Below are 26350 nucleotides of genomic sequence, written 5' to 3' on the forward strand. Positions count from 1 at the left end.
GCTCACAGGTAACTGTTTAGGCAAGTGGTACTATGCATGGCTGCCCGTTCATTTGCCAACACATCAAAGTCATAACGAAAGGCTGCCATGTTTCTGCAGTTCTGTCTGTGATGCTGCAAACATCCATCCCATACATCAGAACAATACTTTGCCTGCCTGAGAGCACTGAAGTATCCACATAGCTCTTGATCTAGGTCAGGCCAATTTCAAGGATCAATGCCATGACCTCTTGTGTTCTCCTGCAATACAGATATAATTCACATTAAACCAACTACAGTATATCCTAGTAGGCTTTCCCAGGTATTCACCTAGATGGCAACTTTTAGTAATCAATGTGTACCAGGAATGAAAAGATACTGAAAAATTTGATTTGTTAATTGCTATTGTAGCAAATAACTGCATCCCTTCTTGTGTTCCAGCTATTCCTCAAGAAGTGGTGACTGTACCTCTCATTTTTTGCTTGATACTAGTAACAAAAGATACAGAAACAGCAAGAAACATTTTTAAACATGCGCACCCTTCCAGAACATGCAATCTACATAAGCAGTGACATCTATTTTACTTCATCAGTAATTTTGAAACAGGCAGCATTTTTACAGCTAGAGAAGAGTCAGTTAAAGTATACAGATTTTTGTCTCTATGGCACCATTGTAGTCCCATGCTATTAAATCTCACTGATTTACAAAGAATTCACTATACTTTAGCGTGAAGTTATCTAACTGTACTAAAAGTTGCACCCGAGATGTAATTCTGTCTCCAGACTCTCAACACTTTTGGGCTGCCCTGGGCATTGCACAGTGATAAAAACTACTAATTCTCATATTGTTGAGTGCAGCAATTTTCATTTTGGCCTAGCATCTCTATAGAATGAGTCAAAGTCATTTTCCATGTTGTTTAAGCACACACAGCAGCAGGCCTGAACTCACTCCACAATATTTACTGTCCAGAAATCTAGGAAAGAAAGAATTGTTTGGTTTGTTCGGTTTTGTTTTTTTTTTTTTTTTTTAAACTAAAGAACCACCTCATTGTACTACACTGGGGATAAAAATATCCCCGCTGTCAGGAGTTAATTCAGAGGCATATACTGCCTCAGCATCATTTAATCCTTCCAGATACTTTTCTGAGCAGTGCAGACTCAGCCTTCTCTACCACCACACATGCAACTGCCTTTTCTCAGGCCTACACAGGTGACTTCTTTAAACCAAAACCCAGAAGTTCCGATTTAAAAATTAGAAAGTGAATTATCTAGCAATTATTTACATAGCCCCAGAAGTTTGGAATACCTATGACCTGTCAGCACTATTTCTAGTTAATATCATACATTTCATGAAGTAATAAGAATACTGAAAGGCTGATGAAATAAAAAGCTGGAAACTTGCACAATTTTTTTTTTCAGATGAGATATACTTAAATCTGCAAAATTTTTACTGGAACATACACTTTCCATGAAAAAATCTAAAACAAAGAAAATAAAGATGTTATATTTATCTTAGAAGTGAGGAAGTTAAGTACAAAACATAAGCCCCTTCTTAGTGCACAACACAAGAACAATTCTGTTGTACACTGCTACGCTCCTGCAACTCAAGTCCTACTACAGATACGCTTTGATATGAACTGTTGTATTTCTCCATAATGCTTCTATAGGTCTAGAAATAAGCTTTGTTAATAATTCAACTTTCAAATTAACTTTTTGTGCTGTGATGGATTAAAATTACACTATTACAAAATAGTTATTTTGGCTTAAAGTTTGGGGATTGTTTGTTTGGTTTGAAGTTCGGGGTTTTTTTTGTTTGGATTTTGCTTTATTTGTTTTCTTTTTAAAGAAGGGAATTAAGTGTTGCATTGACATACTATGGAGTCTGAGCTCCCTTAGAATTCCTTGTCTTGGGCACATTAAGACTTGTCACTGTGTAAGCTTTAACCTTAATCCACAGCATTGGAGCATCTTAAGGAGCTGTTACACTGTATCCTACAAATAAAACAACAGCACAGACTATGATGGATCCATAACAAATGCATCATAAAAGTATGTATGAAAGTGATCACTGCATGCTCAACATCAGTGTATTAGAGCTTTAATATCTTGCCTATTTCCTTTTTTAAACAATGTGATTAAGTGCTGACAGAAAATAACCAATGCAAATCAGTTAAAAATTATAGCTATGACAACAGATTTATAAGGAAATAAAATATTCTGTGGTCATTTATTACATTCATTTGCTCCATTTTATCGCAAAGTTTCAAACGCACACTAATCCTTTCGTTAAAAGGCAACTCTAGAAGAAATGCTAATAAACATTTAGGTATAACGAGCTTAAAGGACATCTCACTTAAATTGGTATGTACTTCGGAAACAGCCTACCTACACAGTTAACTTGGTTTTGAAAAGTGTCATTTTTAGCTGTGAAATAAAAGAAAACATTCTATATTACGATTCCTCCACCTAAATATCTCACCTGTTTTCTACATTAGTTTTAAGAGCAATGAAGATGTAGATAGAACAGGTGAAAACTGGTAGGATCTTTACAAATTCCTCCATAAAATCTTGTGTCTTAATGATTGCTGAACATTTAGACTCCTGCTCTAGTATCCCTTAATTAAAACAGGGATCTAGTATAATATCTTTCCATTCTACCCTTTATGTTTTATGACTAGTAAAGGTGACTTTCTGGCAATTGCTACAAAACAAGCAGTTAGGCAATAATAAGAATCCAAGTAATTTCTCATTTTTGCTGTTTTATTTACTTTATGCTAACATATGGGGCAGATATAGCTTACAGCTTTTACTATTAACAGAAATACTATTTGCATAGACAAAGCACATGATGCCAAGATGGGAGTAAATCATGAGATTTAGTAATAACTTTAGGAATAGAAAAGAACACATTGAAGAGGAAACATTCTTTTTACAGGGAGGAGAAAAGAGGAAAGGTAAGTAAATTTGCAATATCGCACATGTGCTGACAGAGACTAGTAAAATGAAGGTATCAGACAAATCACAAGACAGGAAGAAGGATCCCAAGACAGTACTGTTCCACACACCTTCCAGAAAGAGGACTGAGTAGAAGTGTAGAATCCATGCCCCCTCCTGACTGGTGAAAATGCACTGAAAACTAATATCGGGCATCTACATAAATAGCAGAACACACATAAGAATCTTAGATAGTTACCAGAAAACAGACTTTAAAGTTACACAGGAAACAACAAATAAAAACAGGATAACAAGTTTAGAGTACCTTAACTCAGAGTCTAGTATTTACTTTCGAAAATTTGACCTCAAATTGTTTTTTCCCCAGTAGTGCAACTAAAGCTAAAATTCTAAGCAAAATCATCATATAGTCACTCAGCAACAATAAGACAGCAAAGAAAAACAAGTACAACACTATACGCAATCTTTGAGAGACTTTTGTCTCCTAAGGTCACACTTTTTTTTATGGTTTATTGATGTTTTTGAACTAGAAGATGTAAAAGAATCTTGAAATCTCAAAATACAAAGCAAAAATATGAGAACTTTGTAAGAGAACTTCATATTTTTGAGTAGCTGTAGGAAAAACACACCAGTGTAAAAATCAGGGGTTTTAACTGATTATAATTGTTAATTCAATTAAATTTTATTCTAAGCCTTTTTATTTTAAGTAACTCAGTACATTTGGGAAAAGAGTAAGTACCAGAAAGCATTTACTATGCCAGTAGCTTAATGATATTAAATAGCTTACTAACACAACAGGCTTGTAATTTATGCTGTACTCATTTTGCCAAGTCCTTCATTAAACACAGATATTTTGTGCTTTAAGACAAGCAACTTCTTTTGTCCAAAGCAGATGGCCTAGACAGTGTGTTGCAATAACTTGTCAAGTAAATACTGATCTCAGTGTTACATTAGTAAAACTACATTTTCATATGCTATTAATATGCTGTGCATGTATCAGTGGTTCTAGATTCATTATCCCCCCCACCAGGACACATAGCTCTGAATTGCATGGAAACACAGTATTGTAGTGTCTAGTACTATTATAGCTTCTGATACTTCTGCCTGTCAAAGTTCAAATACCTACATTTATTACCCTTGTGGATCAGCATGACATGCTCAAATCACCTGGGAATCTACAGTTTAACTGAAATGCTCAGCTTTAGTTTTCCTGACTACACAGTTGTGTATTATCTTCCACTATAAACTGATTATCAATTAACCCAAAAGGTTTCTCAGATTATGATTTTGCTGCAGAAAGCAAAACTTCATGCTGTAACTTGGGATTTTTAGGACTGAAAGTTTCATTCATTTTAATAACTGAAGAGAATAACTTACATTTTATTTATAGCTTCCAGAAATACTCCACTTAATTCACTGCAATGCCAGCTAACCATCCAAATGTCAGGATCTGACCTACATCACTAAAAAAATACAATAGCTTATCTTGAACCATACGAAAATTTTATTTCTTACTTGTTTATATAAATGTTTAAACTCTAATATATTCTATGTGTTAGTAGTTCTGCTTTGATGTTCTATAAGTTAGGTTTGTATAACACCACATCACAGACAAACAAAACTTAAGGAAAGTGAACAAGAGTTCTCTGTGTTATTACCTGTTTCTATTTCCCAAATATAAACTGAATCATCTTCACATCCAACAATTAGCAGATTTTCAACAGGGTCAAATTTTATCTTCTTCACAGGAAACAGATGCTTTCTGGCATGTAAGAGACACACTCTCTTCTGAAGGTGTAGAACTGCTACCGAGTGATCACTGCACACACAGCACACGATGCTGTGATCTTTTAACTGCAAAAAGGAAAACTTCAGTTGCAACACTGTAACCAGTATCATAACCACATCATTTTAACAAGCCTAGTAAAAGTTATCCAGTGTTTTTGCCCAGAACATTTTAGCAAATGATGTTTTATTTCAGCCTACATCTCCAACTTTTTCACAGGCTAACTGTACAACTGACCTCCTGAACAGGAAAACATACCATCTCCTCTGATTTTTCAATTTAAAAAAAATAATAATTTAAATACCCTTTATTCACAATACTTAGCCTATCAAAGCAGAGATTATATAACAAAATATACAGCAGTTGTTTTAGAAAAAGTTACCTCAAACCAAATTGCTGTTCATGTGATACAAAATTATGTTAGGTCTTATGACACCAAAGTCAAGGCAATGTATTTCTAATAAAAAGTTGGTTATGTTACAATTTCATTTCACACTGTATGGATGTAATTCTGCAAAGCCTTCCCCTTCCTGCAACTAATTTTTGCTGAAACATGGAGGAATTCACCCTATAGAAAAATTCAGCCCTGTAAAGAGAGCTGAAACACCATCCAAGTAGGCATTAAATCCTACCTACTTTCCAGAAAAAGGGCTAAAGAGAACCTTACAAGCATTAAAAAATTATGCCATTGCAAAACATCTTTTGGATTACTTAATGTTGGCACTTCAGTGAACTCCGAGTCAGCCATAAGCATCAAACGTGTCTTCACACGCTTTTTAAGAGGGAAAAAGACGAAATCCCAGCTCCACAGAATACAATGGGGACAGGGTTTGTTCAACAAAATTTCAGAGTGTTCAGTACAGCACATCTTCTAATTTTTTAGTTCAAAATTCATTTTGAGAAACATACAAAATTATTCTAAATCTCTTAAAACACAAAAGTATACATGCAAAGGACCACAAGGATGTGCCAGGAACCAAAATCAAGCATACACATTTAGATACAAATACTATTGGTCCAAATCTTTCCTTACTATGTTCAAACTCCTAAACTTACCGATTACACTTGTTAGCTTCAGAAGTTAGGACAATCAGATTAATGCACAGATTAGCAATCATGATATAATAAATGATGAATAGAATGTTAAGAGCTTCAGTTTAATATGCCACTGGTTTAGGATCATTTCTGAATCACTGCAATTACAAACTAACAAGAAATCAACCCCCTGAAATTAAAAGCCACTTTCAAACAAGACAATTAAATGAATGTAAGTTAAGATTGAAGTGCTGCAGGATAAAAGCATTGCCAGTTAGTTTTCTCTCTCATATATATAGATGTAAATGTATATATACACATGTATATATAGAGGTATCTTTTTTTGAGACATCATTTATTATGCTCTTACTTACTCTGTAATTTTCTGGAGATCGCAAGAGCTCCACCACTGGACCAGATTGCAGACTAAATTGGTGTAAGATGCCTCCAGTAAATATATCCCAGCAGATCACAATAGAATCCTGGCTCCCTGATAACAGCCAGCTTGGATCAAATCTTACCGATCTATCATGTGGATATAGTAAACAAGTGACTCTGCTACTATGACCGTCCAAAACCTTATAAGGCAGATTATCTGAAACAAGATGGTACATAAATTATTACTGTTCTTTAAGAATAGAGATTCTATATTTTACAGTACATTTGCTAAAAGTCAGGAGATTCAAAAGATTAATATAACAATCTTCTACATGAGATCAAAGAATTTTGGACACGTTCCTAAAAGGGAGAACAAAGGTCCTGCACTCAGCTCCACCTACTGAGATGTACTCTTTTTATTCCTTCAGCAGAATGATCTTTTAGGGGGGAAAAAGACAAAGATGAGTACTGTCCACACCATGACACCCCATGTCTCACTTCTAAGTGACTTAGTCACAGTCATTCCAGGACTCCTAACAGTGCAAAGCATCTTGGCAGTACTAAGCTGTGATCTGACAGATGAGCTACAGAGGGAGAAAGAAGATCAAAATCTTCCATCTCCCCATTCAATCCCTGACCCTCACTCCAATTGTTCAGAAAATTTTTACAGCAATCGCGGGACAGAACGTCAGAAATATGTAGTCTTCTATGCTTTGTTGAGATGAATTTGGACAAAACTGTTAAAGCTTACCTTTCAGCAAAGATCTGTTTTCTAAAAGTCTTGCTCTTGCAGTTTTTAAACCTTGTGTTACAAGAATTTTCCCATTTTCACACCCACACACGAGCTTATCAAGACTGGGTATATATACAGAGGAACTGACAACTGCACTTCCGATTCCATCTTTAGATGCACAAAGATGATCAATAATGCCCTCTGACATCAAATGGTATTTATCGAAATTATCCTGAAGAGTCCACGTTGCTGTAATTGGGATCTCTAGAGAGTAGAGGAAGAGAGTCACAGATTTATTTTTTTTCTATTCAAACCAAAATAAAAATCCAAGCAAAGCAAAATATATATTTTCATCTCTTCATCACTTCCCCTAGCATTCTTTCTGCAGCCTAGTGATGGAAAGTCAACAGTTGCTATTCCAACACTAGATCACATCTCATGAAATCCTTTCTTTTATATTTCCCTATGAACAACCATAAGCAGGACCAACTAAGGAAATCTGGTAAAGAAGCATTTATGGGCAGATGATAAGGAAATAGGAACATTTACTTGTTCAGTTCCATGAAGAATTTCCACACACTCATCTTAGTGTCTTGCTCCTTCTAACTACAGGCAATCACCACACAATGAATGAATGAGCATCACTTTATATGTGAAAATATCTTAATGATAATTTAAGTTTTCATAAAAATTGACTTAAAGACATAATTAATAAGACCGTATCAAGAGCACAGAATTGCCAAACCTCTTGGAGAACCATCAAGTGTTGACACAAGGACATCAGGAACATGCCACAAAGTGATCCTTCCTGAGGCTTCACCAGAAAAAAGAATCTTATAGAAAGGCTCCTTTCTTTCATTCATGAAGCCCATGACGAAAGGAGAAAACTGCCAAAAATAACAGTAAATCAATGTTCTGATACAAAAGAGCTGATAAAACAATTTAACAATTAATTGCCAATTCAAAGTTTTTTTACATCAAAAGCTATTGAAATATAAAACAAATAATGGTTGAATCTTCACCTGTGACTAAATTCTGCGCGGATCATGTCTACTCTGCATGGTGCAAGCCCTTCAAACGTCCCCTCTGCTTTGCCAGTATCCTTGGCTAAACCTGCATCCCAAAGGGGGAAGCTGACTGGGAGGCTTCTCTAGGTTTACTGTCTCTAAATGGACAATCTACCAATAGTATCACTGGTGTATAAAAAAAATGGCAGCATAAGCACCAAGATCAGGCCGAAAAAACAGCAGTGAAACATTCATAATCTTCACATCAAACCAAATTCAGTAAAGCTTCAGTTATGATAACTTACTACAAATAATGAAAGGTAAGAATTATGCTTTTACGTAGATAGGTAATCATCTGTAACACCATCATTCAGTCACCTGGAAAAAGTTAGATATTACAGAGGGATAATATTGACAAACAGACTTACTGACATCTACCTAGTTTCATTTAGTTAACGCTAAAACTTATTGCAGTATATTTATCTCAAACAAACATCATGTTTTTATACTCCCATGAAGACTAGAAGCCTGTAGGTTTTCTTTGCCTGTAGGCATAACACCACAGATAATTCTGTATCACCACATCAGTAACACTCAAACTACGTGGTAATCTACTGGTGACTTGTCTAGAACATCCTGTTTAGTTGTTACATAAGCTTCATTCTCAAGTATTAAACCATTAAAAACAGGTAAGGTGTCTAAGGGTAAACTTCTAATTACTCAAAACCCCTGCAAAAGTCAAAAAAATTGGGAATCTCCAGGTATGCCTACATTAGTACGTTTGAGTTTACACCAGGCGTGTGCTTTGGAAGAGAATGCTTAGGCTTGTGTTGTGAAGCTGTCCTGGAGCACCAAATCAGGATTCTTTTTGCATTAAGGTAAACTGGGAGACATGTGCAAGAGCACACAAAAACCCACACCAAAACACCCCAAAAGCACACCCTGGACTGTAGATAGTGTGGATGAAAGCTCATCAGCATGAACTGTTTTGTTCCACCCATCACCTTTGTTTAGACAGTGTAGACGTTTTGACTCTGCTCCTTTAAGACATTATAACAACATCCCCATACTTTGGATAGATTTTATTTACAACACTGCAGTTTGATAGTAAATTCCACAATAAGCAACTGCACTGAAATGTGGTTCATTTTATAATCTAACAATGGAGATCAAAACAGATCATCACATAGGCAGTTTTGCTGTCTCACAAATCTGCTATTAAAATTTTTCAGGTAGCAAGGTAAATATTAAAGGAAAAATATTAGAAAAGAGCAGGGGACCTTACTTTAAAAATGCATATGTTCTGAGGGAACCATACATGAGCTTCCTACCACCACTTGAACCCTATTATTTGCTAAGCCATCTATTTTGGCTATTTCTTTTCCCTCACGATATCTGACCTTTTGGCATCCTTCAGCAGTTACCTTATCTGCTTTTAGATCACAGTGTTTGGGGGGAAAGCTGAATGGCTTGTGCTTTGCCCTTCAACTGAAAATTAAATCTGTCAGGCTTCACAAGAGTATGCGACAAAAATGCTTTCTAAGAGCCTATAGTTGTCAACAGAAAGAAAAAAGAATAGTAGAAAATTTCACATAGGTATATATTTGACAGTGTTTCCAGTCAGGTACAAAGGAAAATATGTCTCCCTCACGTATCTTCAGAAACTGTTGAAAGACCTGCTTGAGTTCTAATGCAAATGCACATCAAACTAATGCAACTGCAGGCAGGAATTAAATCCGCATCTTCCGATAATTACTATTTCATAAACAGTATTAGCAATAACACTTAGCAATGAAACCAGAACCAAAGCTACACAGAAAAATCTGTTATATTTGTTTTGGTTCAATTTTGACCAAAATAAGAATCCTTGCCACAGATTTTTTTTTTTTTCCTCTTTCCTACTTCCTAATTCTGATTAATTATCCTACCTTTTAAATCAACTGATTTACTTTCTGTTTCTTTGTGATCACACAAAGCACTCAAAGTGAGTCAAGTCTCAGGTTTTCCAACATAGCTGAGTCCACTTGAGCTACTCTAAGAAGCAACTTAAATTTGAAATTGGTGTGATGCACTTTGCTAAACGTGAATTCTCAATCAGAAGTATAAAGTTCACCTACTTTTCTAGCTTCCTCTTGTCTTAACCATAGAGGCTTCTTCAAGCAGAGACCATGGTTCGGAAGAAAGTTGTGTCAAATTTTATGCACTGTGGGTGCTGTCAGTCTGCCCACAGTGTAAGAAAGTTAAGCATGTGATTATGCCTCTGAAGGCTCAAGATAACAGTATTCTGGATAAAGTGTCACAGATTCAAACCCTTTCTCTTTAGGATGGATATACACAGGAAACAAGCAATTTATTTATGTAGCTACACTGAAACATGCATACGTTTCTTAACAAAACAAGAACTAAGCAACTTGCTTACATTTTGCTTGCGGGTTGGCTTTCTTGTTTGTGATTTTGGGGTTTGTTTTCTGTTGGTGGGGTTTTTTTTTTGGCTTTTTGTTTTGATTTTTTTTACTGGTGGTTTTTTGTTTGGGTTTTTTTTTTTTTTTTTTACAGATTTGAAAGTAAAATCTTCTAAAGACCACCCTTAACTCAAGAAAAGCTCTCTTTTTTGCCAAAACTAGAAAAAAAAAATCAATCACAAACAATTAGCCTATCTATAGCTGAAAATACAGGAATTATTTTCCCCTGTGAAAAAAAGTAAATATTGCCAGAATTCAAGACAAAAATATAGTATGAGTATCTACAAGTTTGTAAGTACAAATAAGGAATAAGTCTTACTCATTGTTTTCATAGAACAATTAAATTTGTTGATGAAATCAATAATTTTTTAGGGATCATTGAGGCAATTGCAAACAAGTAATGAATGAACTTTTGAAGCTTACTGTAAACCTTTATGAATTTACCTTATTTTCCTCCACACCAGTAAAGCAGAGTATCTGAGGATAAACAGTTTCTTTCAGCACCTTCCCATCTGCAGGATATGTGCTTTTAGAAAGCCCGCTGCATAATTTGGAAAAAAAAAATTAAAAGCTTTAGGAAGTGGGGTTTTTTTTACAAAGCAGAACAGTAATATCCAAGATTCACAAGTTCAATTCTAAGTTACTGAATAAGTAATTACAAGCGACTTTTGAAATCACAGCACCAGCTGCCCAAGTTCTACATGGCTAATCTTATTCCTGGGTCCCCTGCTGTGTCAAACAAAGACTGAGGGCTGTCAAACTCAGGGTAAATCTTTGAGTGCCAAAGTGGTTTTGTTCTGGTTTTTGATCACTTGCAACATGCAGAGATTTTCCATAATAAAAATCCCAAAGTTCAACTTGTACCTGAACTTTTTGTGTGAATTTCCCATCTGAGCCCACCTGTTTAGCAGCTGGTAGATGTAACTGTGGCCATCTTCTGTCCAGATGATAAGCCTGTAAGCCGCTAGTACTTCTCCACCAGCAAAGCACTGACCGTTTTTACAGAATTCAGTACAAAGCAAGGAGAAATCACAATAATCATAGACCTAAGCTCAGGAAAAAAAAAAAACACAACAAAATATAAACAAACAGCATTGGCACATTCACTTTAATTTCAGCTGGTTTGGGGCAATGGATCAGTAAGTAGAATGTTAGCTTTACTCTTTGTAGTTTGGCTACCTCTTTTAAAGCCAAAGCAGTTTTCATTCTGTCAAACTACTGCAAAGTCAGAATATACTTTGAAGATAAAGAAACTGACAACAACAAAAAAAGCAGCATTAGAGCCTTCTGTTACATTAAGGGATTTTTGATGGGATTTACTTTGTTTTGTCTTGCATTAATTTTGAATATTTACTGGACTATTAATTTCTTAGAGGTAGGTAATTAATTTAGTACATAAATATAATATTTAAAACGTTGATAGAAGCTATAAATGCTTCTGCCTGTTCTTTAAAAGACAACCTGCTGGCGTAATCACAGCACGTATCTTAAAGCAGATTTTTTTTCTCTTTGGGGATAGAGAGATATTTTTCTTTTTTGCAAATTAATTGAAAGCAAAGAACATACAATCCTCTTTGCTTGCAAGATTTCTTCTCTATTCCATTTATAGAGCTGGTAAAAAAATATATTACTTGTTTGCTTCCTTTGACTTTCCCATTTTAAGCTGAAACAGGACATGACTAGGGCAACCTAGGATACTCTCTGCTTGTTCATGTTCTTAGTGGGCTCACAAAGAGAGTATTCATAGCTACGTTTTTATAATTTATTCCAGCAGTGTGAGGAAACAGTTTTCAGAACGAGAATTTCTAGTATTATTCATAGCTAATTTTTATTCATTAGCTAACTTCTAGCAAATTAGCTCTTTATTTTCGTTACTGCACAAATGAGTTAAGGAGCCCCTCTAAACACATATGTGAATCTCTCCGATACTACATATTCACAAACCTTTCCAATTAAGTAGTAAGATCATCATCATCCTTTATTTTAAAGCTATATGTTCATTGAACTATAAAAGTTGAAAATCCAACATGACTTACATATCTAACACTACTTTAAGCAGTGAAATATAAGTATTCTAATGTGGAAAGGAGATATTGCAAGAAACTCCTGTTGCGGAAAAACATCATAGAAATTAATAGAAAACAGTGCATGTTACATGGATTTTTTTTTTTCCATGAAAAGCCTATCCATTCTATACACGGAATTTCTTTATAAATGCTTTTGTAGAGACTTTTTTTAAATAGATCAAAAGAAATCTCAAGGATACCCTAAAACTGTATTATTCAAAGTTGACTCAAGTGCATGTGAAATTTCCACCACCACCCTCTTCCAACAGCAGCAGTGGTGTTTGAGTCAGGTACATATGTTGCACTAAGAGCTCAGGATTATTTTAAGAGGAATGTCATAACACTGGGGAAAAAGTAATACAGAATTTTTACAATAAAGTTCAGTTTAACTCAAATTTAAAATAAAATGATAACAGTTTCAGTAACTACACGATGCATTTTTTTTCCTACTGCTACAAGAAAAAGTGATATAGTCTGAGGTCTTTAACTTTGCTGGCTTCTATTAGCAGAACCCAGGCTATTGGCCCTGATAGAACAAAGGCCCTGGGTTACCAAGGACTTGCCAACTGTGATTACTTCTGTCATACTTAAACAGTTTTTGTGAATCTTTGTCTCCTTTTGAAATGCACTGTGAAGGGGACTATAATGCACCCGGTGCTCTGATACTTAAAAGCAATCCCCGTTCTAGTCAGCCAATTTCTTGTTAAACTTTTAAAGCAGAAATTCATTAATAAAAACCAAACACTTTATCTCAGTCAGGCAGTAAAGATAAGCAGAGAAGGGATATAGTGCACTATTATATCTGGCAATTAGTGAACACTTCTTCCAGCTGTGGAGAAAAACAGTTATTTGTATGTAAAAGTCACATTAGCTTTTCAAAATTATTAGCAAAATCAAAAAGAAAGTAAAATGCTCAATAACATACCTGCCAGCATGTGGAGGACACAACTAGAAGGAGCCTTTCTGTGTAAGTACAAAACCGTACTGCTTGACAATTTATACACTCCAGAGATTTTGATTCCTTCTCACACACACTTTGTCTCTCCTTTACAGCACAGAGAAAAAAGCCCTAAGAGTTATTCTAGGTATCTGAGCTTTTACTTTTAGCATAGAAACAAATCACTGGAAATAATTTCGTTAACATACACTTTCAAAATGCAAAGTGACATATAATTCTTAATTAAAAGTCAGATAGGAAGACAGCAGAGTTCACAAGTACCATGTAAACAAGACATTCAGCATGGCTCAGACCTTGATCACACTTAAAGAAGTGATAATGAATATGGAGAAGGACTAAAGGCAGGTCATAGATAGCATCTGCTGTAATGAACAACTGCTAAGTATTCTTCAGGCAAAAAAGAAGCTTTGTGTTGCTGAATGTATGGATGGTTTAAAAAAATTAAATACACATTTTCAGCCTTTTTGTGTGCATATCAGACTTATCAAGGCCATCATGCTCAAATTATTATTATATTAGAATTACTTTTTTAAATTACTGATTAAATCACTGATAACTGATGTTTTCTGTTTTGAAAGACACCATCAGCATCAAAACCTCTCAAAAAGGGGTATGCTGGTCATGGAATCATGGCTATCAAACTGCAAACAATTCCCTTGCCACTTGCACCTTGCCACTCCAATTAATTCTAATAATGTTTATTAAAATACTGTTCTTTAACATATGAAGTAGCCAGATTGTTACTAACTCTGCGCTCCTCCCTTCACGGAAGGTGGCCCCAGGCAGTAAAAGGATGGCATCATACCACATATGCTTCTCTAATATCTGTAATCAGTTGTTACAGTCACCAGAATTTCTACAGTGTGACAGCATTTTTTCCCCTAGGAACATTGAAAAAACACCCTGCCCCCCAAAAAACCCATTGCAGATAAACCAAAAAACACATCACAAAAACATCAGTATGGTATCAAACTTGACAGTCTCCTGAGGGGTCTGATTCTACCCGTTATCAAGTAGTGCTGCGGCATGCTCTGCAGTTTGTCCAGTAAGGCAGTAATGTATTATGGATGTTCAGAGAAGACTCTTGACATTTTGCCATTTCCATTGACAATTCACAGTACTTCGCTGTGATACTGAGGCCCCTTTGTGAATCTAGCTCCCCGACTTTAGTTCAAACACAAAACATTGCATTCCAATTCTAACTTGTGCATGTCAAGCGACACTTGCTGAGAATATTAACTCAGGAAAGTTGCACAGAATAAGCAAGTTTGAAAATGAAGAAATAGGGTACTTGACACAGCAAGAGTCTTTTCCAAGTGAAGACAGCATTGTGGGAGGCAGAGGAAAACAAAGTCTAAAGGACCATTTTGAAGCAAGTAACAAGGGTGAAGAGGGAGTACGAAGTCTGATTTTGAAGAGCTTTGTGTTTGAAGGAAGGAGTGAAGGGCTTCAAAGAATGGAGTGACAGTGTCAGGACAGAAGGAAAGCATTACAACTTCAGCATCGTGGAACATGGAAAGACAGGAAGCCTGGGCAAAAGACATTGCATTTGTCAAGGCAAGAGCTCTCCAACAGCCCAACTAATCTTAAATAACAATACGAGGGTATGCTTAGAGTCTTGTGACAAAACTAATCAATGTTACATGTATATCCAGAAGATTTTTATTTATTCATATTCTGCTTCAGTGTATCCTTTACTTGAGAATATTACTACATCCATGTTATCGTTCAAACCGCTGTTTCACACCTCATACAAACTAACCTGTACGCAATTCAGAGACGAAGACAGGTCCCACACTTTAAGAACTCCAGTTACAGACACTGCAACCAAAGAGTCTTCTGTAAAGAGTTAACAGTGAGACAGTCAACTTGAAATCATGTTCAAACAGTGCCTAACGCCGAAAGAGAACCTTGGCATAGATAAGACAGACACTGGTGTTCTGTATAGCATGAAAAGGATTCTGCAAGACACCATTTAGATGAAATACTAATTTTACACAAAAATAACTAATTGGCATACAGAAATACGAAGTATGCAAGCAAATAGCAAATACTTATTTTGTCCAATCAGTTATACAATGTTATCTACAGAATATAGAATCAGATATAGAATAGTGGTTTTGTGCCTTTAATTTCCCTGGTATTACAAAATTAATCTGTACTTGTATCCAAGAAATAAGTTGCTTACAACCAGTGTAGAGGCTGCTTGTCTTCTCTGTAAGAAACTTATTAAATGAAACATGATCAATGTTCGGAGTACTAAAAACACCTTCTTAGGTGTTGTCAATGAAATGTTAACATCTTGCATGTAACAGCTCTAAAAAACATGATAGATATTAAATCTAGTAAGACTGTACTATCTATACAGAAATATTTTATTATTTATTTGGGCTAAACGCATCTAAATGTATACCTTGAATTCTTGCAGAGTGTACAATACACATGCAATTTATCCAATCAGAAGACTGAGATGAAGATAAAGCGTGAAGAACATCCAAAGACTTTGCATCTATAATAAGAACATCTTGATATTCTCCACAACAAAGAAGCCAGCCTTCGCCTGTCATTCGGAACGAGCAATGGTAATACTGTACACATGGGAAGAAAAGAGTTAGTAGCATACAGACCTACACAAATATGCACACACATTTTTCACATTAAACATGTCATACTTAGAACTGTAATCAACACTCATAGCATTACTAAACATCTACTGCATATGTGAGACCATACACAACTTAACTAGCGACAAGCACTTCACATACATTTATAACAATTTAATATAGGCATACAGCTCAGTAAGAGATGCCTTGTACTGAAAGCAGTATCTGCCTTGCCTAAATACTAGACTTTTTGGAAGTAATCAATGTTAATTTTTGTTATAAATTGCTAAACAGTTTGAGACTTGTTTCTCTGAGGCCTCATGTCTCTCCAAACATTTGATAAAGCTCCAGTTATCAAGAGGTACATAAAGATGAAGAAATCAGATGAAAATGCAGAAGACTCAAAAAGAATTTTCCATTATTTTCCAGGAAGAATTTCTACTCCATGAGATGTTCTTCATTATAACACTAAACGCCTTAGAACAAATCTTCTGAGCACTTTCTCAACACTCACGTAAAGAAAAAACAGACAGATAAGAAAGTACTAAGGAACAGAGATGTCAGAGGCGTAGAGTGACTATGAAGATTTCTTTTTTACTAGGTATTTTATGTGTGCAAGGACATCTGCATTATGTAATATCTATCTGTAATTGTACATAATTACTATAAATGCATAAGCAGCCACCTCAAATGGAATTTACAAATAAATAGTATCCTTAAATAAAGGGAACAATCACGTAGTCAGAGGAAAACAGCAGACGGACCCACAACATCACACCTCATGTACTACAAGTTCTCTGTACATTCAGATTTGCTTAGTTAATAATTCTTGGTCTATCAGTTAACTATTTGAAGCCTGAAAACAAAAGAAGCATAAATAACTGGGAATGGGATAAGTATTACCACAGATATTATGAATGATCAGAGGCAGAAATGCTTAGCAGTAGGAACCATTTGTAATTACTGTTACTGTTAAATTAGGCTTGAACTGGAAGATTTGTATAGTCAGTCCAACTGAGAAAATCCCACACCAGTTAAGATCCACAAATAGTTAAGAGTTGACCCTGGTGTTAAACTTCATTTCAAATAGCAAATATTCAGTTTGCACTGCTTGACATCTGCCATTTATAGCTGAATCATCTATGCTGAACAAAAGGTTAGTAATGACCAGGTAGGTTAGTAATTTAATTAAAACCTACTAAAACATTAGCTAAAAAAAGCAATAATTTTAAATGGTGATGCTATCAAAATCAGCATGCACTAAACCTCTCAGACAATAACATTCTGCAGAAAGTTAAAACTCTCAGGTGCTACTACACCACAAGCAATCATTCCCCATGGGACAAGAAAAACAAAACCTACAACAAAATAAAAAAACCCCACCACACCAGGAAGATCTCAACTCAAAAAAAATCCTCACAAAAAAAATCCATTTGTTAAAAATATCCGAAGGTTGCATTTTAAGAATAGTTTCCCCTCCTAGCAACATCTATTCTTTGTCCTAAGAAAATTTTCCTGTTAGATGTTCCTATTTTCCTTTAGTCATCTTGCCCAAGTTACAGAACAAAAATCACTAGCCAAAATTAGACTTAGCCCACTTCTCCTAATAGAGTAGTAACAATTTGCTAAAAGTATTTGTTTCTCCTCCCTGAAGAATAAGAATGAAGATTCCGACTCTGATCTTCACAATGCAGATCTGTCTACTCTGCAGAACTCCTCCATAACTTTAACTATTAAAATCTAATTAAGCAATACCACAAAGCAGATCATACTGCAGCTCTATGACATTATAATTGAGGCATTGCATTGTGTGTATATACATACATATGTAGAAAGAACATATAGACTTTAAATCTATACAAATAAAAGTTATAGAACAGCAACTTTTAAAAATCTATGCTTTTATGTATACATACACACATATACATGTAAAAGCATATATTAACAAGTTATTCTTCTGGTTTTATTTGGTAATTTACCCAACCTTTTTCTCTTCCCTTTATCATTAACAACCGTGTGTGAATTCATCATGTCAATGAAAACAGTGTCATGAAAAACAGTGTTTTTTCTGCAAGCTTTAAAACATTTGAATTCTGAATTTGGCCATAGTTTGAATAGCATGAGGTCTCACACTCCCATCATTTGGAGGCTTAGTTCCACCCTAGACTTCCTCACTGAAGAACAGCAGCATTTTAATTAACCTAGGAGCCCTAAGCTCCTCTTCTACTAATACATCCAGAAATAAGCCATCTCTGAATCAAATCCGTATGTGCTGGGCTCCTCAATCATATACACAGATGTATTTCAAACACATCCTCACACTCCAACATCTAGATACTTTGTGTACCTGGACAGAATTCAAAGCAGACACTTGAAATTATCTGCAGTAATATTTAAAGCAATTTTGCCTCTGAAAATAAGTGATCTGTCCTGAGTTCTGTGATGAATGAAAATATTTTCATATTGGAAGTGGGGCAGAGCAGTCAGGCATCAAAACCTTTCAAATGTTTAAAACTAAGATCTTCAGCAGACTGTCTCTCAACTTCTGGCTAGATTGCCTGCGCTTCTAAAACATGTCATCAAAAAGTCAATTTAAAATTGCACAGAAGCTTCAAGTTTAACACAGGACAAGAGTAAAGATTAAGACAGTTTTCACTTTGTTACTCAGTGCCTGATCTTTACAACAAGTTAATTGATACTACAATCCAGACACTTGCAGCTTAAAAGAATCAGTTTGATTTGATTAAGTTCAGAGGAACATAGAAGTCTCAGTTATTTTCTTAGAAGAAAGTCAAAAAAGGAAAAATAACATAAAACCACTTATATTACAACCCGTTTTTTCCTCCTACTAAGTATGCTCTGACTTATGCATTTAAAATCGTATGTTTCTGAAAATACCATATTAATAAAGCAAAACTCTTCTTGTAATGAACAGATATATTCCACGGAAAGTTGCTGTACTTACATAGATTGCTGTATGCCTATAAGGAAGCTTTGCGTTCTCAATGCACTGTCCACTAGTGACATTCCAAACACACATCTCCCTGCCAAAGATAACTTTATATTATTCTCTGTCATTTCCACTCAATTGGCTGGAATAATTTTGTGACACCAAGTTTTTCTTTCATGCTGTACTTAACTGCAGTCTGGTAGTTTATGTGGCTTTTTGTTACAGATTACTGGGTAAGAAAATGTTGTGGTCATTAGCAGTGGATGACATACAGTATCTGTTTCTTTTTGTTTTGGTAATTACACCCTGCTGCCATGCAGCAAACCTGACTTTAAGGCCAACTCTGGTCTACAACAAATTGTAGGTATACTGCCATTATGGCTCGTCAACGTGTCACTGTAACTATCTGTCGTTGGAACTACATCCTCCCGAAAATGATTCATTTCACTGAACTTAAAACCACACGTTTTGAAAAATATAACGCATCTTCTGCTGCATCAGCCTTCAGTTCTTGAGAGGAACCGCAACTTCTGCTAAGAATAAACAGTGCCACCATGAGGCTGCTCCCGAAATCCGTTACTTGATCCACCACTTGTCTCTTGACAACCTAAATGCCTGTGCAAGAGTCTAGCTACACTTAAATACAATTAAGGTTAAAGTCTGAGAAAGACCCGATAGCCAGTTTTCCTCATTTAGACATTATTCAACATACTATGGGACTAGAGCACAACAGAAATACAATCAAATTAAATGTGTAAATGAGGTTATATGAGGTATGTTGTCATAGCTCAGCATCTGAATGTTAAGCTTCGATACTTCCAGATTTTATTTAAACAGTAAATACTGTTTTAGCTGCAGAAATAATCATTTTATGATTTCTGTATTTACACTCCAACACATTTTCTGTATGAAGACTTCAAGAACACATTAGGAAAAAGATTTTATTATACCAGAAATACTATTTAGTGATTTACATTTTAATCTACACACTTGTACATTTTATGGAAATAAAAAAATATTACTTTATTTATATTTTTCAGCTGAGCAAGAGTAGAGAACTCTATACATAATGTAGCATCAGAGTTGGTGGACCAAAAGGCTTAACTTAACCGGAATGCTTACTTTATTTGTTAAATATTTAAAGGCAGGGAATTTCTCCTTGTCTACATCAGAACGACAATTACAGTAACACAGCTAAAGCAGTAAATTTGATACATACATTCAAATATGCACAAATGAGACCAGAATATAAATTTGGCTTCCGCATGTTGGACTTAATTTACCATGCATACTAACAAGGAGCAAGCGATACCACATGTTGATAAAACTTTTCCCTACAGCATATGCTATATGCATGCACAGGACATCAGTGAGAACTTCTGAATCATTACAGATTAACTTACAGATTTCAATATAAAAAGTACAAAAATACTGTTCCGTACTCATCCTTCTAGGATAAGTCAGTTATACAAACACTTGATTCTGAATTGAGATAGGTATCATCTTCCATACATTTTCCTCCACCCTCAATATAAGGAGATGGAAGCTTGAAAATGGCAGAATTTAATGATTTACAAGTTCGAATGCAGTTCGACAAACCCTGCGTCTCCTGAAGATGAGGCTTCCTACTTGTAATTATCTCAACTTCATGTTGCAGCCTTCCAGGGATCAGTGATAGTTGCTTTGCCCTTATGTAATACAGATGAGAAGTCAGCAGTAATTTGATAAAAGTGAACATTTAAAGGGGCCAGACGACTATTCAGTCCTACTTATACACATTCCAAACAAGCCTGATGATCCCTTCAGAGGCAGAACCTTTAGGATGTGAACATCTCTGTGTATGGTACATCTACAGCAAAAGCCTCATCTGTTTCTCAGAGCTTTTTCAGCCCAGCCTTTGGGAAATACAGTATTTTTTTTCTCCCAGTATGATCTGGAAACAGTACAGCACTAACAAAACTTCAGAATTAAAATGGAAAATAGTTTCACCTCTGAACCCTTGAGTAGAATTGTAGGAGGCCAATAGAAAAATCAGTTCTGTAGACTTCTCACCCTCCTCTCTGCACAAAACAACCAGCACTGTTTACCACTACCTGTCCAGTGGGGCAGTCTAACCTTTGAAGATCGAGAAGTCTGAACCAGTTTGTTCAAGTTATCTCTTCCTTACATACTCATGATTGAAAGAATCAGACAGATCCTAGCAGCTGGAAAGAATAAATAAGCTCCTCAGTGAGAAAGTAGTAGCCTTAAGGTGCTGAAGACATAGCTCGAAAAAAGGCAATTGACAGGAACTCTTCATGGGAAGAGGTTTTAACAGAGCTGTCCTGTTAATTGGAAAAGATGAACCCAAACCAAGAGGAGAATATCATTAAGCAGCAAGACAAAATTGTTTAAGGAAAACCCTTAAGGAAATTAAGAAGCTGGCCCTAACTATTTTCAACAGCTGAAATCCTGAACAGATGGGCTTCAGACCCCAGCTGAAAATATTACAAAACATTCAGAGAGAGAAAAAAAAATCCTGAATGCTAACCTAGCAGAACTGCAGAAATTAGTTTGACTCAAGCGATGGGCCAAGTCACAGCAGATAGAAGAAAAATTGCAAGATCAGGAGCCTCTAAAAGGACGGATTCCAAAATAGCAAGTCAGATTTAAACAAAGACACAGATCATATATTCTTTTTATTCAAGGGCAGTCTTTCCTGTGCTTCCATACATACTGACTGAGCAAGCATAACCTGGATCAGAGTATATGAGGCTCTTGTACTGATTTGATTCTCAAGACTGAGCTCCAGGAAATAACAGAAAAAAAGCACTACGATATTAAAATGCTTCTGAACCTGCCGATTCCCTCCAACAGCCTGTTATTCTCCCTTTGAATGAGGCCTAGCTGAATCTGAGCAATTCATTCTCCTGACTATTAACTGGATATCTGAATCTGCCAAACCCTTCTGTTGCCCAAGAGATAAGCTCTTAGTTAGACTATTGTATATAAGCAACACAGTCATCACCCTAAGTAGCTGCTGTCCTTTTCATATTACAGAAGAAGTGAATTAAAAGCCTTTTTCCAAATGTAGAATCTGGCCTATACCTGCCATACAATTCATGTTTTAAGAAATGAGTAATTGAATATTCAGTTACCTACCCATTTTCAGTAGCGCTGACTACATATGGCTGTTTCTCAAACTCTCTTGCTTTTGCCAAACAAGTTACAGAAGCAGTATGGCCAAAGAGAATTTCTTTAGATGAAATCTAGGAGAACAATACAATGGTTTAACTTATACATAGTATTTTCTGTATAAACTAAGGAGATTTGAAAGCTAGAGAATACTATTTATAGATGCGTTAATGAATAATTGTCAGTCTGCTTTATATTCTTATGTTCTTCAGTCACATTTCTGGAACGTACAAAGATGTGGATGGATTATGCAGTTTGCATAAAGTACAGTCTTTGTACTCACCAGTCTAAAAATTGCACCTTCTGAAGAAGTTATGGAGCATCAAATGTTATAAAATAGGCAACGTGCAGAATACCTCTGGCCTTCACCAGAGGTATTCTTCACTACAGCATGCAGCAAAAGTGGCAGAATGAAGTAGGGAATTGCTATAGCAAAGCTCTTAAGCATGTGCTACATATGACATGTTTAAGTAATCCCTTTGATTAGCTTCACTGCATGCAAAGATCTTAACGGAAAAAGGTACTCCCATAAAAGCACAAACTAAAGTTTCAAGAGATATTTGAGCGCAAATGGGGAAGTCAAATCCAAGAGGAATAGAATCATAGTTCTAGGAACACAATAAAAAATTGTAACTGCTTTCACTCTGTTCCATTCTCATAAAAATACATTTGAAATAGTCAAAGTAATAGCAACAATATGCCAGGAGCCTTGTAGCTTAACCATACAAAAAATATGTATTTCATCTTACTTCTTCCATCTTTCTATGTTTTTCCATTGTTAATCTGGTAGAGCGCTCTGGTTTTAGAAATAGATTTTTTTCTCCTTCAATGACAGGCCACGCTCAGCAGTTAATTTTAAAAGAAAAAAAAAGACTTGACAAAATGGGAATCATGATAATTGCGTATGTGTGCTGTGAGTAATGACAGCAAGTAAACAATCTCAAAATATAATCCACAGGTCATGATAATCTCTGAAAACTTTATATAAAGTCTTCAAATAACTGGTTGCTCATATAAGCATTTCAACTCTTTTTGCTTTGTAAGTATCCTATAACAAATACCACACTATTTTTAAAACTTAATCTAAGTAAGTGCAGGTCTCAATAATCCCATTGTTAATAATAAAAGATAAAACTCCAATCTGTCTCTTTGGCAGACTGTAGCACAGTGGACACGAACCTTTAATTCTGATGAAAGATCCCAGAGACATATTTGTCCTTCCTGACTTCCTGTAACTATGGTCTGCTGGTCATCTGTAATCATGATAGCAGTGATGCTGTGAGAGGGAGCTATTTTCCCCCACACTGCCACAGCCTGTAATGATACCTTCATAGTCAGCACCTGGAAACAGAAACAAGTCATGATTCTAAGTAACATGAAATGTAAGAAAAAACAACATTAAAAAGGCAATTTAATCAACAACAGAATAGGAGAGCTACAAAATATTGCTGAAAAAAAGTTGACAAGGCATTGAAACATTTTCCAGCCTTTTCCAACATCACACTAACACTTTCACTAAGACAGCTACCAATAATCACATAAATACACAGTAGGACAGTGATGTGCCACTATATAAGTCTAGGCAGTGTCAAACAGGACCAGAGCTACCGGGGACCAGTACTATCACAATATGGAAATATCAGCAACAGGAGTCGTGCTGCCCCACACAGCCTGGCTTAGCTCTGATAGATCCATGTCACTGTCGTCTTCCTAATTTTGGTAGGTGGAATAGGCCATACCTCCCCTATTACCTCCAACCAGCAGTGCTGCTCATTCTCAGCAGCTAACTGATGGAACATGGCGATGGCACAGGAGCAATAAAGAGACTGTGGTTCCTAGAAGAATCAGGCAAGAGAAAGACAACAGGGCTGGAAGGAGAGAACAGGTGGTGGGTCAGGGATGAAGAGAAAAACGAGGCCCAGGACAGCAAAGCACTATACCATCAAGCATTCAATGGCATCTCCTAGAGATAAGACCCAAAAGAAATGCAGAGGCAGAGTTGCAAGCTGGGAAACAGGGAGAATGAACAGACACTTTTTGCTGCCCAACTCATGAGTCTCTTGTCCAAAAAATTTATCATATAATAGATTCTAGTCACTACTGCAAAAAATTATTTCATGGAATTGTCCAAAATGATCATTAGTTAATCCAATAGAGATTTTTATGAACTACATTTCCAGAAAACCATTTCAGTGTCTGTTCCAATACCAGTACTTACAAAATATCCTAAAATTCTCCTTATTAAAGAAGTTCTGCTTTGTTTGGTTTTAATTTTGATGTCTGTTCCTTTTAAAACCACCTCTGCCTGCTAGCTGGATTCAGTGCCTGTTTTGCTTCAAACAAAACTTTGAGAAAACTGCTTTCTCAGTTACCTCACAAGCCTTCTGTCACATTGTTTGCTTTGAATTCCCATGTTCACAAGCATCCAACATATTTCTAGAGTACTGCCAACAAGGCCTTCAAAATTAAAAAACAGTCAATATCTGACTATAAATAATTTGGCACTTATACAGCCAATCCACCTAAAAAAAAAATCATTCATGTCCTGTTAAGGCTTTTCAGGGGACCTAGTAACACATCCAAAAACTGTATCTCCTTTCAGTCAACTTATGTGAAAGGGTTCATTGCTAAAAACAGACACAGATGAGCAATATCTTCAGCATCAATGTCATTACATGAAAGAGCCCTACACTAAGCTACCAGTGCACACCTTAGCCCAAACGCAAACGATTCCCATATATATGTTAGCTGTATCAAAACACCCAAATTATTAACTTGAACATACAACAGCCTCCAGCACTCCTTCCCTGTATCCTATGACGGTTCTTCTCTCCTTCCCTGTATCCTATGATGGTTCTTCTCTCCTTTGTTTTTCCAGAAAGCTTGTACAGATGCTTCTGAAGCATTTCCGTTTACCTCCCCTGCCTTTCAGCTTTCTGGAGAAAATACCAGAAGACTGTTGTCACCTGCTTCCAACCATTGTCAGAGATGGAGAAGGGCATGAAGTTGACTGTTGCCTGTGAAGTGACTCCACTGGAAACTGAAATTCTCCTAAACTTAGTTCTGAAGGCAGTTATGACTACCACCAGCATAGAAGCAACAGACTGACAGCTGTCAGATATTGAGCAACATCAAAAATGTTTGTATATATCAACATGTTATTCCCAAGCATGAGTGAACAAGAAGAAACAGATTTTAAGCTCCTCAGATGTGCCATTGTCTAGGGTCACATAAGTAAACAAATATTTTAATTATTCTTTTCAAAATATTGTATGTCACCTACTTTTTATCCAAACAGGAGTAACACCATTGAAGAGATCCTTCAGAGCAGTTGCTCTAAGCAAAATTGATCTTTCGAAGATGGTGTGCTCCTATTTGTCCTTGAGAAAGGGGAGCAACAGAGCCCTTAGCACAGATATTTAAAATTAAACAGGTGGTAGAACAGTGCAGCTGGGAGAGGTCAGCCAAAAGACACAACAGCAAAGCTGAAATCTTGTAAGAAGAGACAGGAACTGTGTAGAACAAAATGCATGGCAGCAGGTAATTGCCAAACGAAGTAATACAGCAACAATGCAAAGTGACATGAAGAGTGGTTCCTGTGATAATTCAGAAAAGATCACAGGACAAAAACAGAGCTCAGAAGTAGCTTTTTAAGCTATGTTTAAAGAAACTTTAATACCAATCATCACTAAATCCAGCATGGTAGCAGCTGAAAACTGGGACGCAGACAAGAGGTATCTTCATTATTACTACTAAAAGCCTTAAATGACACAGAGCAAGAGGAATGGTCCTGCTTCCTGACAAGAACAGAATATGAGGGACTCAGTGACTGAGAAGAGCTGAAAAGACTGGTGTGACAGACTATGAAGGTCCTGCCGTACAACCTCAGCCAGAATGTCAAAGAGAGGAAAAAGAAATTAAGAGAAAACTAATTGAAGTCAAGAGTTTATTAGGCTAAATCATATTTAGTTTCATTTTAAAGTGCTTTGTGGGCATATCGCAAAATACTGAGACATGTTATTGATCTCAGCTTTAGAATTTTACTTTTCTAAAACTTATTTTTTAAATCTCTAGTCATGTGAAGTATTATGCTTACTGGTGAACGGTGAAGTCCTTTTCCAGTTTATACCCTGAACTGAAAGTTGTTCTAGCCAAACTATGTTTTTAGGCATTAGCTAAGCAAAGAAAATCCACCATTTTCACAGGGTTTATAAAATACTGGCTGCCAAGCTAACGGTTTGATAAGTCAAATCCTGAGTCTTTAAAGCA

General features: G+C 36.0%; 1 protein-coding gene across 1 annotated transcript in view; it reads right to left on the reverse strand.

Annotated features, from left to right (window-relative positions):
* Nucleotides 1-23413, reverse strand: part of WDR72 (WD repeat domain 72) — a 110580-nt gene extending 87167 nt beyond the window's left edge. Inside the window, exons 1-12 of the mRNA XM_086620265.1 lie at nt 23261-23413; nt 22049-22155; nt 18923-19001; nt 15768-15942; nt 15117-15193; nt 13322-13441; nt 11231-11376; nt 10775-10871; nt 7607-7748; nt 6880-7125; nt 6125-6345; nt 4588-4783 (exon numbers count right to left, since the gene is read on the reverse strand). Coding sequence (XP_086476391.1) covers nt 4588-4783; nt 6125-6345; nt 6880-7125; nt 7607-7748; nt 10775-10871; nt 11231-11376; nt 13322-13441; nt 15117-15193; nt 15768-15942; nt 18923-19001; nt 22049-22155; nt 23261-23413 — 1759 coding nt within the window. The remainder of the gene's footprint in view (nt 1-4587; nt 4784-6124; nt 6346-6879; nt 7126-7606; nt 7749-10774; nt 10872-11230; nt 11377-13321; nt 13442-15116; nt 15194-15767; nt 15943-18922; nt 19002-22048; nt 22156-23260) is intronic.
* Between the last annotated feature and the right edge of the window lie 2937 nt (nt 23414-26350).

Source organism: Tauraco erythrolophus, chromosome 14 (genome assembly GCF_009769465.1).
Source record: "Tauraco erythrolophus isolate bTauEry1 chromosome 14, bTauEry1.pri, whole genome shotgun sequence".
NCBI lineage: Eukaryota > Metazoa > Chordata > Aves > Musophagiformes > Musophagidae > Tauraco > Tauraco erythrolophus.